General features: G+C 39.8%; 1 protein-coding gene across 1 annotated transcript in view; it reads left to right on the forward strand.

The window, feature by feature from the left end:
• Positions 1-13,843, forward strand: part of stau2 (staufen double-stranded RNA binding protein 2) — a 101,985-nt gene that overhangs the window by 52,489 nt on the left and 35,653 nt on the right. Inside the window, exons 12-13 of the mRNA XM_004081251.5 lie at positions 2,414-2,760; positions 12,987-13,100. Coding sequence (XP_004081299.3) covers positions 2,414-2,760; positions 12,987-13,100 — 461 coding nt within the window. The remainder of the gene's footprint in view (positions 1-2,413; positions 2,761-12,986; positions 13,101-13,843) is intronic.

The raw sequence follows: 13,843 nt of genomic DNA on the forward strand, positions 1-13,843 counted from the left end.
ATTTAAACAAGAATACATTAAAAAATAGTTACAGTTAAATTTAAGACATCCGAGTCAATGGTGAAGTTGAGTTTTTATGAGTTCTTCTATTTGCTCAGTAATTTAAATTTTTATTTCTTTTTATAATAATAACATAATTTGATAAAAAAAAATAAACTTTAGAGCTGTCTAAAAATTCTAACCCTTTTTTTTTAGCTTTTATGCATCAATTCCTTTAACTGCTCTTGTAGGTTTAATATATACCAGTTTTCCTGCCAAGATAAAAGCTTTTTGTGTGTCTGGAGTGTCTAATTTACCAAGTTCTCTCTTTTGTCCTACAAATATGTTCTTTATAACAGAATGAAAGTGAGGATGTGGGCATGGTGGGCATGTCGGGGGATGTCCAGTTGCTTCTGTCTAGGAGTTTTCTGACTACATAAACCAGATTTTCTACAGTTTTCATGACAAACTCCATGTGTGTGTCATCACCCTGTTTAAGCTGCGGAAGATATTTGTACAGCAAACAGGGGGCTTAGAGACAGGAAAGATAGCGTAAAAAGAAAGCAAAAGAGACAGACGCGAGAGGAGCGATTTTTCTCCCTTTTTATTCCTTTGAGTATTACAGCAGGGCTTTTCACATGAGTTGCCACATTTCATTTCCTGCTGTTCATATGTGTGTGTGTATGTGGACTAGGGCATTGTGTGCTTGTTTGAGCTATGTAGAGGTCTTGCTCCACTCCAGTGATTTATAGTGGCGGGCTTCGGCCCTATCTGTTTTTGATCAGTCACATGCTTGCCTTTGGCTTCCTTCCAGCTCTCCCCTGGCCCACCGGACTCCAAGTCTGGGTGGGACCCCTCCACAATTGCCTAAGTCTTTAAAACATACTGTCCTTTACTCTCTTTTATTCCCCTTTCTCATCCACACTGTTTGTCCCCAGCTTGCTTATACTCCATGTTCACAATTTCATATTTACTGTCTCTACAACTCTCATTTATTCCCTCTAGCTAGCTCTCCGTTTATGTATCACTCATGCTTTCTCGCTCTCACGCTCACCATCTGACTGAAGTGCTTTGTCTCATGCAAACAGGCAAACGTCTTTTCGTGCACGCATAAGCATGGATGGAGTCCACTGCACCCCCCTTTAATGATCCATGTTCTCTGCTGATGTCATTTTGGCTTACACCTTTGGTTTTATGGTGCTACATTCAGAGTGTACTGGCCTGCAAGCTTTACTTGTGAAATTGAAATTAAAGTTGTCATCAAGATTGGGAAGGTGGGAAAAATACTTGCAGTTGTGTCATTCCTGGCAAACAGTTGTTTGATGTTGCATGAGTTGAAAGCCTGAGGTTTTATTGCTGTTACCTTTAATGTTACTGTTCTCTTGGAAAGCAGCACAAGCTTTTTTTTCGTGTTGTGTAATGAGAAATGTTGTCAACAGGTTCCAGAAGCCATGTACACAAGCTGAACGCCAAGTGCTCAGACCCTTCTGGCTTCATGTGTACATATGTGCGTGCGATGGTAAACGATAACCGAAACAGGAAGTGGCCTGTCATACATGTGTTTGCTCCAGTACTTTCTCCCAGCTGTTAGTTTGCACACACAAACAAGCCCTCAGACATGCGCGTAGACAGCTGGTCTTCCGGTCTCTGATGACCTTGGCTGGGTTTGGAGACTCCACATGGCTTTCACATCCACTCATCCTCACATCCTTTTCCATTATAACAAGCTTCCAGCTCACCCGTGTCTGTATCTGGTCTCTCCTTTGTTGTTCTTCTGTCACACCCCACAGCTGCAATCAGTCCCTTTTATTTGTTCACATCATTGATTACCAAGTTGCCAACATTAAAGTTATTCATTCATCTATCTTGTGATCCAGTGATATATTCTCAGAAAAGGTCCGTTTGAAGAGGCTGTTTGGGTGGAATGAGATGCCAGTTGGGAAGACACTGCTGGTTCCCATCAAAGCTGGAGTCACGGACACTCTGTTGATACTGCTGTGTCTTTTGTGTTTGTGTTGAAAAGTGAGAAAGTGTAATGCATATAAAAGAGGCTGTGTGTCCTTCCCAGCAGACACTTTGAAAGTATTCCGCTCAGCAATGCCACAATATAGTTGAGAAAGGAATATCTGTTGAAAATTCATGCAAGTATTCAGATAAATGAAGCTCTTGACACATACACATTCATCGCCTACGCTCAGACATAAAATACAATTACTAGATCTTTGGTGATATAGTGTCCTTTTGTCCTTCACACTCTTATCTTTCATTTATTTTTAGAGACTTGCTGTACACCAACACGGTTTCTCCCTGCTGATTCTCAAAATACTTTTACATGTAACTAATTGTCCACTCATTTGTCTCCTAGCTCTCTTTTTCTCACTATATTTACAATTTCTTACCGTTATTCTTATCCTTTTTTCATTGACCTCTCCAGCCCAGAAAGGTCTACTCCACCTCAGCCCTGATGTCTATCAGGAGATGGAGGCCAGTAGAAAGCAGAGTGCCAGCTCTGGGGGCAACAGCGGCGGATCTGTCAACTTCATGACGTCCAAAGACATGGTCTCCTGCTCTGCCCCGTTACCCCCTGGCCATTCTTCGTATTACAACAGCTCGTCCTCATCACCCAGCCCAACAGCTTCAATGGCTAGGGAGCTGCTGCTCAACGGTCAGTCGCCCACCACAGATACGTCGTTGTCCATGAAGGGAAAAAACCTTGCCTGTGGCGTCTCAGTACAGCCAGCACAGCAGCTGGACTACTTGGCTCGCATCCAGGGCTTTCAGGTGAGATGTAAAAATGAAAATGTGCTTTTACATTTTTTACTTTTTTTATATGTGACCACAACAGCCCATCAGCTGATTTGATGGCAAACTATTTGTCTTTTTAGTTGTAAGTTTGTTTCTTTAAGTTGTAGATGTGAAAGAGGAATTTGACTTTGCAGTGGGGTGATCCACTTTGCTTGGCTAGTGTGAAAGCTCATCTGAACTCTCTCGCGGACCAAAGTATCTGGTTCACATTTGACTGTAGTTTCTTTAAACTAATGTGTAGTCTAGTGTGATTCACTTCAGTGTGAATCCACTTGAAGTGAACCAAAAGCAGAAAATAATCTTAGTGTTGTGTTTTACTAGCAAGCAAGACAGCAGTCAATTCTTTTTGAAAAAGCCCAAAACATGAAAAGTTGAAATATGTCTTGGTAATAAAGGTGGTGTATTGAGCAAGTACAGACTTTTTTCTTGTTTTTTAATGACGGTCAGAGGATTAGCAGGGTCCATGCTGTTTTCCTGTCATGAACAGAGTAAGTTTCAAGTGGTACTCAATTGAGCTGCTGTTAGAACCTCATGATTCTTTTTTGGTTTACTCCTGAGAGTGTGAAAGCAAACCACAAATTATCAGCAATCCCCACCCATTCAAATCCGTTTGACTGGAATATTCCCAAATAAAAGCAACCTTAGGCTGGGATCTCTTCCATGTGTGTAGGTTCATGTCTTAAGCCTGTCCATCTTTGGCTGTTCCACCTTCATGCTGTGCTCCCAGCCAGCTGTGTTTGTCTCTTTGTTGTATATAAATCAGGTAAGGAAGCACTTCTAAATATTATTTTTGTGGATATATACATGATTATATAACCACCCATCCATTTTTATATCTATTTTCTGAAGAAAAAAAAAAAACACCCACCCAGAATGTTGATGTAATTAATTGGCATTCACAAGCTTTATAAATATTAGTAGTGGGAGTGCTTTTTCTGTTATCAGTTTTCCTCGTCTCATTGAGAATGTTGCTAGCAGAAAGTGCAAACAGCGCTCTGTTTTTTTTTTTTTCTTTCTCTGATCAGGTCACACATGCCCACTTTTTTCCCAGCATTCTAGTGTGTGTCCGACAGGGGGGAGAAGGCCCAGTCTGTTTTGGTCTGTCCTGCCCAGCTTGCTGCACATACCACGTTTCTAATACAAATGCAGGCTCATTTAAGCTGCAGATGCCTTTTATCAGTTTGAGCGAAAACATTTTATCTTAACCTGCTGAGGGTTCTTTTGAAAGGCCTTTGTTATTGCTCTGCGCTTTCCTGTGTGTGTAACCCAAGAAAGCTCTGCTGCCCGGCCAAGCCCAGACACACTTGCTCCGCACAAACGCGCACACACCAGGTTCTGGTTAGTGGAAACTGTTGAGCTGGTCAATGCTTGGTATGAAGGTAAAATCCCTTTTGTTTCCTACCTTTATTATCGACACTTTAGCTAAATATTTCTTGAATTTATATCTACTTTTCTCTGAATTAATGCATTCATGAACTTCAAGATGTTCAAAGATTTACATGTCTCCTTTTTTTTTTGTTTCTAAAGCAAAGAAAGCAAATGCTGTAACTGAGACATGCAGACAATGTGGGTTCTATTGAAGGGATGTTTCATATCATGTGGCTTCGTAATGAGAACCTCTGGTTGCTTACACAGCCATGTTAGGCAAACTTTGTAAGGCTTATGTGTTCTTAGTTGTTGCTGCAGGCCAAGTTACCACGATTTGAGAGTTTTGCCAAAAACAGTTTCACCTCCATTTGTGTTCTGTTGAAGCAGCTCTGGCACTCTTGTCAACAAGCTGATACAGTTTTCAGAAAAACCACATTTATTTGAAATCTAATAGGATTGACTAATAACAGAGGTTGTTATTGGATTGTTAGTGTTTTTTCAAGTGAACACATTTTGGGACTGCCATGTAATGCATGAAGGAAACAAAGCCAGAGAGTGAGAAAGCTCCAAAGGCAATCTTGTAGTGTCTGTTTCATCATCCAAGTCCAGAGAAAAAAAGCGTCTGCTTACCCGCCAAGCCTTTCCTTTGGGTTTGATTGAAAAGCTTGCAGTGGAAGCTCAGACTGGATAAATAACATCATATTCACGCATTCCTTCTTAGGCCTATACTACAGTGTGTCTGTTTGTGTATTCTTTTATCATTTAGTTGGCATGTTTTTGACACAGGGTACATGTGAGCAAAATAAAAATTAAAAAAAGCAGAGTCTTGTAAGTAACGCATCCTTCCTGTCTTTTCCCCTATTCAAGCTGTGGTGTTTTTTTTCTTAAGCTTTGATTTTTATCATAAGGATGTGGATTATTTGCATCCTCCATGTTGGAACTTGTCCCTCAAACAATAACCAATTTGCCTGTTTACTGGGCCATTCCATTGCATTTGAAAGTCATCATAAACTGCCATCATTAATCCTGACCAAACCTCCACTTGCAAATATGCAGTCCCCAATGGTGAAGGAATCTCACCGTGCTTCACAGTTGCCTGCAGACTCTCAATGTGCCGATCTCCAGCTCTGAACTTTCTTAACTCATCAGTCTGGAGCATCTGCTGCCGTTTTTTGCTCTTAGTGCTTGTGTTTTCCTGCATACTTGAGTCACTTTAACTCAACTCTTCAATGAAGGCACTTCTGGAAGAAATTTCTCCAGACCGTAGATACAGTAGGCATTCCTGGATCCTGTTGGTTTCTGCCAGATCTGAGCTGATGGCACTGGTGGATATCTTAAGATTTCAAACGGTAGTAAGCTCTATTTCCTTGAATAACCACTGGGTCTTCGATCCTCAATGTATCTTTGTGCTTCTCCCAGGAGCTTGAACATCTTGAAACCCCAGACTGCTTTGACATCTTTGTCTGGAACAGACCTTGCTGATGCAGTAGAACCACATTTTGTCTTGGGTTTATGTTCAATTTTACCATGCGATTAAAATATCTGTCTCAACCTCACCTTAGTCGCACAGTTTGGCTGTTCCTCCCCCTGTTTGAAGCCTCCTACACATCTGTTTCTGTTTCATGTCATGATTGAGTTTCAGTTTGTGTGTGACGTCAAATAATAATTAGCACCTGTCTTGTAAACTCAGTTGATCATACAGGTCATTTTAATAGTTCAAAATCCGTGGCTTTGGGCAATAGTATCTCTATGATGATTAGATACTGGTTTTGAAGTTAAAAAGTAGTAAAGTGAGATCTTTCTTTCATTTGCTCTATGCACATTTTGTAAACTGAAAGAAATATTATTCATAATTATGAAAGTATTCCTTCTTTACAGACTTCTTTGACTCCTGCCCTAAAACTTTTGCCTGTGTACATTTATCAGTTTTTAATTTATAAAGCCATGACAGGTTAACTATGGAGACAGAAGGATGTACTGTTTGCTGTACTGGAATCAGACGCCTTGAGTTGGAAATCCCATGTTAATGAAAACACTACCCTTGGCGGGTGGCGGGTGTTGATATTCACTGCAGTTCCCAGGATTTCTCACACTTTCACTTTGTTTGTTCTTCTCCCTCGCCACTTCCTTCTTTGGCTGTGTAGTAAAACCACTTCTAACACTGCCGATTACTCCAAGTAACCCCGCCTGGCAGTTTTTAAACGTAGCAGCTATTTTTTTCTATCACTTTCTTGTCTTTCTTCTTTTTCACTGACTCAATCGCTCATCTCATCTGTCTGAATCAACATCAAAAGCCTGATCTGGTGAAAATGTTCAAAGACGACCAGTTTCGTTTTCCCAAAAAGCCCCGTTGTCATAATAATATCTTTGCTCTCTGATTATTCAGAGATTTGTGTTCGAAAACACATTTTGGGAAGGTTCGTTTCACCACCACGGATTTGTGTAGCAATGGTGATGGCTTCCAGCTGCACTCTGCGGCAGAACTGTGTGAAGAGCGATCTTCGAAAACAAGTTTTGTTGATCGTATAAATCAGGCCGCTAATGCTGCGCTGGCTCAGCGCACAGTATCTGCTCACACGGTGGCCCTCAGTATGCGTGTTGGTTCATATGACTGTCTGTGTGTTTGGCATGTTTTTAAACAGCAATCAGGCCCATTTGCAAGTCTTTAAATCAAATACCCTCAAGTGCCAACACAGCATACTGTGAATTTGAATATGCAGCGTAATCTGTTTTTACTTTTCTTTGTTCTGTTGTATCTTGATAGTATTGATCATATTTCTTAATTCTGCGCACTAGGCAGTGTTGGCGGTGGTGTGCCAGCGCAGTCTCAGCATGGGTAGATGGGAGGGCGTGTAAACTCAGGCACTTTGTGTGGATCTTGGACAATTCTCGTCATTATTTGCACGCTAGTCTCTGTTCTCAGAATATTTCTGGCCCGCGTGCTTCCTTCAGCATAAACTCCTTCTCATCTCAGTGAGTTCTTTGACAAATTGAAAACAAAGTCATAACTGTTTCCATGACAATTCAGTCAAGGAGTGGCAAAAAAAGTTTCCCTTTAAGTTTTTTCTTTTTATAGTTTTTTCCTTCTGGATGCTGTTTCTTTGTGCAGCACAGCAGTGGCTTGAAGACAGTGAATGTAATGATAGTAATGCCTTTAATGTTTCTTTTCCCTACCCAAAAACCTTTGCAGAGGGGTTCGAAGCCAACATTAGACATTAGCTTAAAATATTGGCTACACACATACAACTATAGCATAGGATTCTTTAAATTTCAAGTGCTTATAGGTAGATACTGTGGTGAAGATGACCAACAAATGTGATCAAAGTGACAAAAGGTTATTATTTTCTGTACTTGGATACCGTCAATCTGGCTAAAATGATGAATCTATAATGTTTTTAAGACATGATGCCCTTTTTGATCTTTAATTGATTTTGCAAGAGTTAAGAAAATGATCTATCAGAGTCTATTTGATCTTGCAATCCAAATAACTTCTGTTATTGTTCCAGCTCGTCCTTCCTGCAAAGAAAGATGGTGATGCTTCCATTTGCCTATAAATAGGCAAAAACAATAGAATATAAATCCATTTATATTTAGGCAAACATAACAGCAAAGGAGTTTTTCTACTCTGTAGGTAAATTTGAGAGCCTGTTGAAATGTAAGCCGATAGGACAATCCAGAAGTTGCTTGTCAAAATGCATAAACCTCTTAAATAATATTTCAAATACTTCAAATTTAATATGACACCCAAATAATAAAAAGTAGAATAAGTGCCATATAAGTACATAGGTTAAAACTGTGTTTTGGTGATGTGGACAGCCATAATGTGACTTGCAACTAACAAGAGTAAACACTGTCAGTGTCCATATCATAGTGGTACATGAGCATGACAAATTACTCATTTTTGAGCTGAGGCCCCCATTGTGGTAGGAGCATGACGCAGAGCAAATGTGTGTATGCTTTCAAGAAAACCAAAACTGTTGGACAGAACTACTCTGCCCGATGTACAAAAAAAGAAGTCCTGACCAAGATGTTTACCTTTCTATGTTAATATTTGTAAAAATACATTAAATTGCCAAAAATCAAAAAAGAACATCAGATTCATATTGTCTGCAATCTGTTAAGTCAAAGTGGATATGGAACCAATTATATACCTGTATTTTCTATCCTACAGTAACATTTACTTTGCAAGTATAGGGGGTTACGTAATTACCAGTTTATTGGTGAAGCTTAAAAGACCAACCTATTTTATTGTCCTTAGGAAGCCTAAGTTTTCACTCATCCAAATTTTTTATTTGGGGACAAAAGTAAAAAGCCCACTAAAAATTCTCTTCTGTCCACGTTATGTTGTGGCATTAAAGCATTTAAGTCACTGTGCCCAGCAAAAGAAAAGTTTGACATATTAACTAATGGAAAAATTAGGCATGGGTCAAATCATATATCTAAAATTAACAAACTTTGGTCTGTTTTGCTGAAGCACTACAGTTTTATGGATGAAGACATTCCCTTGTTTTCTTCCAACAGATGGAAGAAAAAGAGGTAGCATTCAAAGTTCTGCCATCCGTCCACATTTTTGGTTCCCATGTTTTTCTGCAGTTAAGACGGGCAGCCTCTCATTCAGGACACTCGTCCTTGTTTCTGTGCATTATCAAGTGCTTGCCAAACAAATCGAATTCAGTCAGTACAACCAAAACAACGCTTCTTACTGTGTTCGTAATTGAAGCCAAAATGTTCTCTTTACAAATGCTGAGTGACTTACAATAATGACTTAATTGCCAGAGAATGTACTCTGGTTTTTGTATAGTGGTACCACAGTGTAGTTATTTTTACCATGCTCTTGTAAAACCAAGTTCTCATTAATAAACTGATCCCATTGGAGCCTGTACTTTCCTTTGCTTCCTCTCGTTAAGACTTCTACTTGCAGAGAGTGCATTCATAAAAGTACCACCTTTGTTTAGCGTCAACATCCTGCTATTCCTGGAAGTTAAAGAATATTAGCAGTGTACTTTTAACACTCTTGACCCCTGAAGTTCTCAATGGAGTGGCTTTATATGGAAACCTAATTGCTTTTCACAATAACAGTTGCACTCTGAAAGAGCTAATTTGTTGCTGGACAGTCAAAGTTGTCTTTTTTTTTATTAAGCTACTGTACTTGGTTTAGACTTCCTTTTGTTTTTACGGCGCCATGTTGCATTTCACATTTAAATGTGCATGATTAAGTGGTGTCGTGAGTTTGTGAATATAAATTTGTCCATTTTTTAAAACGTTATCTTGGGGGCATGAGCGTTGGTTGTGATTGCTCTTTAGTTTGTGCATGTTCACGTTTCTTTGAATGAAGGGCCCTTTGGATGAGGAGCTGTCCAGCTTTAGAAGCCAGATGTCAGAGGTCGTCTCCCATTAGTGCCGCTGATCTATCACAGGCCTTGCGTAACTCTGCTGCTTCTTTGTCTAAATAGGAAGTGGATTAGAGGCTGTATTGTGTGTTTTTTGTGATCCTGACCTAGGATGATTAGTTGGGGCTGTTTTGAATGCATGCACTCACAGATGCATGCAAATATACGGTCAAAACAAACAGGATGTGCAGGAAATAGGCTCGTTATTTTAGGTTTGTGCCAAATCATCACAGAATGAGACCTATCCAACTGCCTTTTGCTGCCGGGGAGATTAACAACACTTGGCTTCACTTACTTTTGCTTTTACACATTTTTTCTTGTATATTTTATTTTGTTTTATTGTGCGATCAAAATAGTAAGGAAATATAGTCAAATGGTTTGTCTTTTATTTTTGAAAATGTTTCACCTCTTCTTCAAGAGGCTTTCTCAATTCTGAAATGCAATGGTAAGCAAGCTGGTTCTATGCTCCTATCGGAAGTAGGCATTTGTTGATTTCTGTGTGATGGACTTTCAAACTATACATGGAGGAAGTGAAGAGAAGAGCTCTAGACTCATTTGCACGGACTACTCCCAGCCACTGGTTCCAAATTATGGATGACACCTGAGTCGAGATCAAAACTGAAAACCTTTACAAGATACATCTATGCTGTCAAACGTTGACACAAACATCAAGTTCATGTGTGAGCATGCTGAGAACAATACCCTAGCCTTCCTGGACTGTTTAGCAATATTAGAGAGGACAAGTGTCTCCATGTGGAACTTTATATATAACCCCCGCACGGAATTCAGTAGTTTCTTTTTGATTCCAGCCAACTATTACAGCACAAACCTGTGATCAGAACCTTGCAGCACAGAGTCCCAAAGTTGTCCATAACCTTGAAGGTAGGGATAGAGGGGAAGAACATGTTTGCCCAGCCCTCAGGACTTTAGGATGTCCTAACTTGGCTTTTACCATATCAGAGATCACAAAAGAAGAATACCGAGAGCCAAAAAATAATACCATTGTAACCTTGAACATTTCTGGGATGTCTAAGAATCTCAAAGATTTTTGACCAGCATAATATCCCAGTCCATTTCAAGCTGTTTAGCAGAAACTGACTAACACCATGGACAACATTCCAAGGTACAAACAAGGTAATATGTGTACAGCAACCAACAGTTAATTGGGGAAACCAGTCAGCTGTTGAACCGTAGATTTTATCAGCATTGCACAAGAAACTCTACTGAAACCAATTCTGCAGTGCCCCTCCACCTGAAGGACATAAACCCCTTGTTTGAGGACAGTGGAGTGCATATCTTAACCAGATAGTACAGATCGTTTGAGTGAGATGTAAGAGAAGCAACTTTAGTTAAACAACACAAACCTTGTCTCAGCAGAAATGGTGAACTCAGGTACTATCGTCTATCCGTCAATGGCTGTAAAGTGATAACGACTGTCCCCCTTCACCCCAGCTTAGGGCAAAAGAACCTGTAGTGACCCAAAACCAATTAAACTTTTTGTTAACCTATTAATCTCCTAACAGAAGAGGGTCATGTCTTGAACATGAACAAGAAAAAAACACCTCTTACCAATGCTTTTCAGAACTGATAGAGCCTCTTGTAGAAGAGATGAAACATCTTTAATATTAACAGATAAACCAAGTCCATTTGACTGCAAAATGTGACTGCAATAATATTCTTCAAAATATATAATAAAGGATGAGAAATGTTCCACCTCTCTACTTTCTAGAAGTAATACTTTATTTTACTTTGTCAATTTTAAGGTTTCTATCGTATGAGGTTTTAGGAGTTGAGGCTCCTATTAAAGGATCTGCAGATCCAAAGGGCCTCACCCTCAGCTGGAGACTTGACGGTTTGCAAAAGATGAACCGAGCTGAGTGCCCGCTGACCAGCATGATTACACCATACATCACAGCCTCCCAACAGCATGCCTGAAATAACACACTGGAAAGTTACTCCCAAATATTCATATTTTTGTTTCTACTTGGACTAATGAATACTTCCTTGACTCTTATTGAGTCTTAAGAAGAAGGTGTAACCCCACTTCTTTAATGCACTTTCCCATACGTTTGTGGAGGGTTTCTTCTTACCAACATTGTTACTCCTTGACTGTGCCCCCCTCTATTTTTGTTTCTCCCTTTCTTTCTTTTCCTTCTCTCCTTTATGTTAACGTCTGGAGAATTTATTAGAGATTAACTTGGCTGAGAAGGCTTTTTTCCACGGCTCACTTTACTACATTCATCATTCATACACATAACAGATAGCATTCCATAGTTTATCACTGGGAGCCCATCTCATCCCCATGTGTGCACGCTGTGGATACATAGTCTATGTAACACCACATGGCTGTTCATATCTTCACAGGGCCGTATACCTCAGTATTTAGGCGTGTTAGGCTGGCTCTGTGTTTTTATACCAGGCAGACTTCCATATGTCTGAAAGGCTGATCATAATTCATTCAGTGACACACACATGCCACTCTGGAAGCTTTCAGTCACAGATCGTATCCAGAAACTCAGGTTTGTGTGCCAATGCTGTGCGCACACACCACAGCCGAGGATGTGGAGTCACTAAATAAATAATGAGACAAGATGAAACATTGATCCCATGTGGAAAGATAATCGACAAAGACAGGCTTGTTTTAGAAAACATTCCCTGTTGATTAAAAGAAGGTAATAAGCTCCTCAGCCCACAAATACAAACTCAGACATTGGATGAATAAGAATTTGCAAATACAGGCATTGGTGTTTTCCATTTATCTCTTTGGATTAGAAAGTCCGTCAAACGGACCTTTAAGTCTTTTCACTTGAGAAATTCATGACTTTTTTTTTTTTTAATCAACAGGGCTGACTATCAGAGGGTTTTGATTTGCAATATTTTTGTGTGTCAGACTCTCACAGACTGGATTTTCTAACTGCTAGCTCACTACTTTCCATTCAGTGAAAGTGCAAAGCCATCTTTAATCGCTGCTGTTTTACGCTTTTTCATTTCTTTATCTCCTTGACTCAGATATTTACTATTTTTTCCACATCCAATTATTATGATGCCTGCAGCTGTTCTGAGCTCAATTGGGCCATGCTTTGCTCGTCTACGCATAAACCTACACACAGCAAAACAGCCTGTGCGAAGTAGGGCAGACGAGCAGGCAGTGTTACGAAAAGCTTAAAATCTCAGGAGCAGACATTCCTAGAGGAGCATCGTATCATAACATTCTTGCAATGCAATTGCATAGCATTTAGAGTTAACTTCTAAATGAAGACAGGTCATTGTGACGTGATCACTGTTGCTGATGCTACACATATGCACATGCTGTAAGATAATTCTCCACAATTGTAACAGTTAGGCACACTTGATTAGTTCTCAAGCCAACAAGATGTTTTCAGTTTTCTTTACAAATGCTTTTAAATGTTGTGTTTTCTTTCCCTCTCTACGTCTCTCTTTCAGGTGCAGTACAGTGATGCACAGAGTGGCAAAGATTTTGTGACCTATCTGACCCTCTCCCCAGTGCAAATGACCTTCCACGGCACCGGGAGCACCCTCCAAGCCAGCCACGATCAGGTATGTGTTAACTTTCGAGAAGGGTTCAAATCCTCTTGACATTGTTCTAAGGCTAAGCTATATATGATTCTTGTGCCAGCTTAGCAGTAATTTTTTAAAGTTTGGTGTTTGAGCTGAATCCTCTGTACTGTTTGTTCTTTCAGTCTCATTTTTGATTTTCCACATATATCTGGATTTACAGTATGTTCAGAACTTGCTTGCATTTGTTCTTTCACCGGAAACTCGCTTTCTAACTATTTATTGATGTGAATTATAAAGGTTTAATCTAAACTTAAGATGATATTGTTTTGCCACCAATGGTTTGCTCCAACTCCTGTCTGCAACTAAGTGTATTTTTTTAATATGTTGGCAACACTTGCCATGTGGCAAATACTTTGGAAAATGTCATTTTCTTCATATTTTATGAGACTTCTTTTTTAATAAGAGATCCGTTTTGACTTAGGATTTAATTAGAAGCGATCAAGTTTTCAAAGACACCAATATTAAAAAAGTCCCATCCAGAAATATTTTGGCTTATCTCGCCACTTTGTGAAGGACTCTTCATCTTAGCGTCCCACCACCCTCTTTACTCTTCTTACTCACTCTCTCCTCTCTGTGTTCAGAAGGAGGCTTATTGTCTCGTGTTGCCCATGCAGAAAACCAGTTGCTTACATTCTATCATCTAAACATAGGACAGCCCTTTGTTCAGCAGTCTTCAAAGCTTTTAATAAAGGGCCTGCTCGGCCCCGAATAGGACAGCTGAT

Source organism: Oryzias latipes, chromosome 20 (genome assembly GCF_053564925.1).
Source record: "Oryzias latipes strain Hd-rR chromosome 20, Olatipes_Hd-rR_3.1".
Taxonomy (NCBI): Eukaryota; Metazoa; Chordata; class Actinopteri; order Beloniformes; family Adrianichthyidae; genus Oryzias; species Oryzias latipes.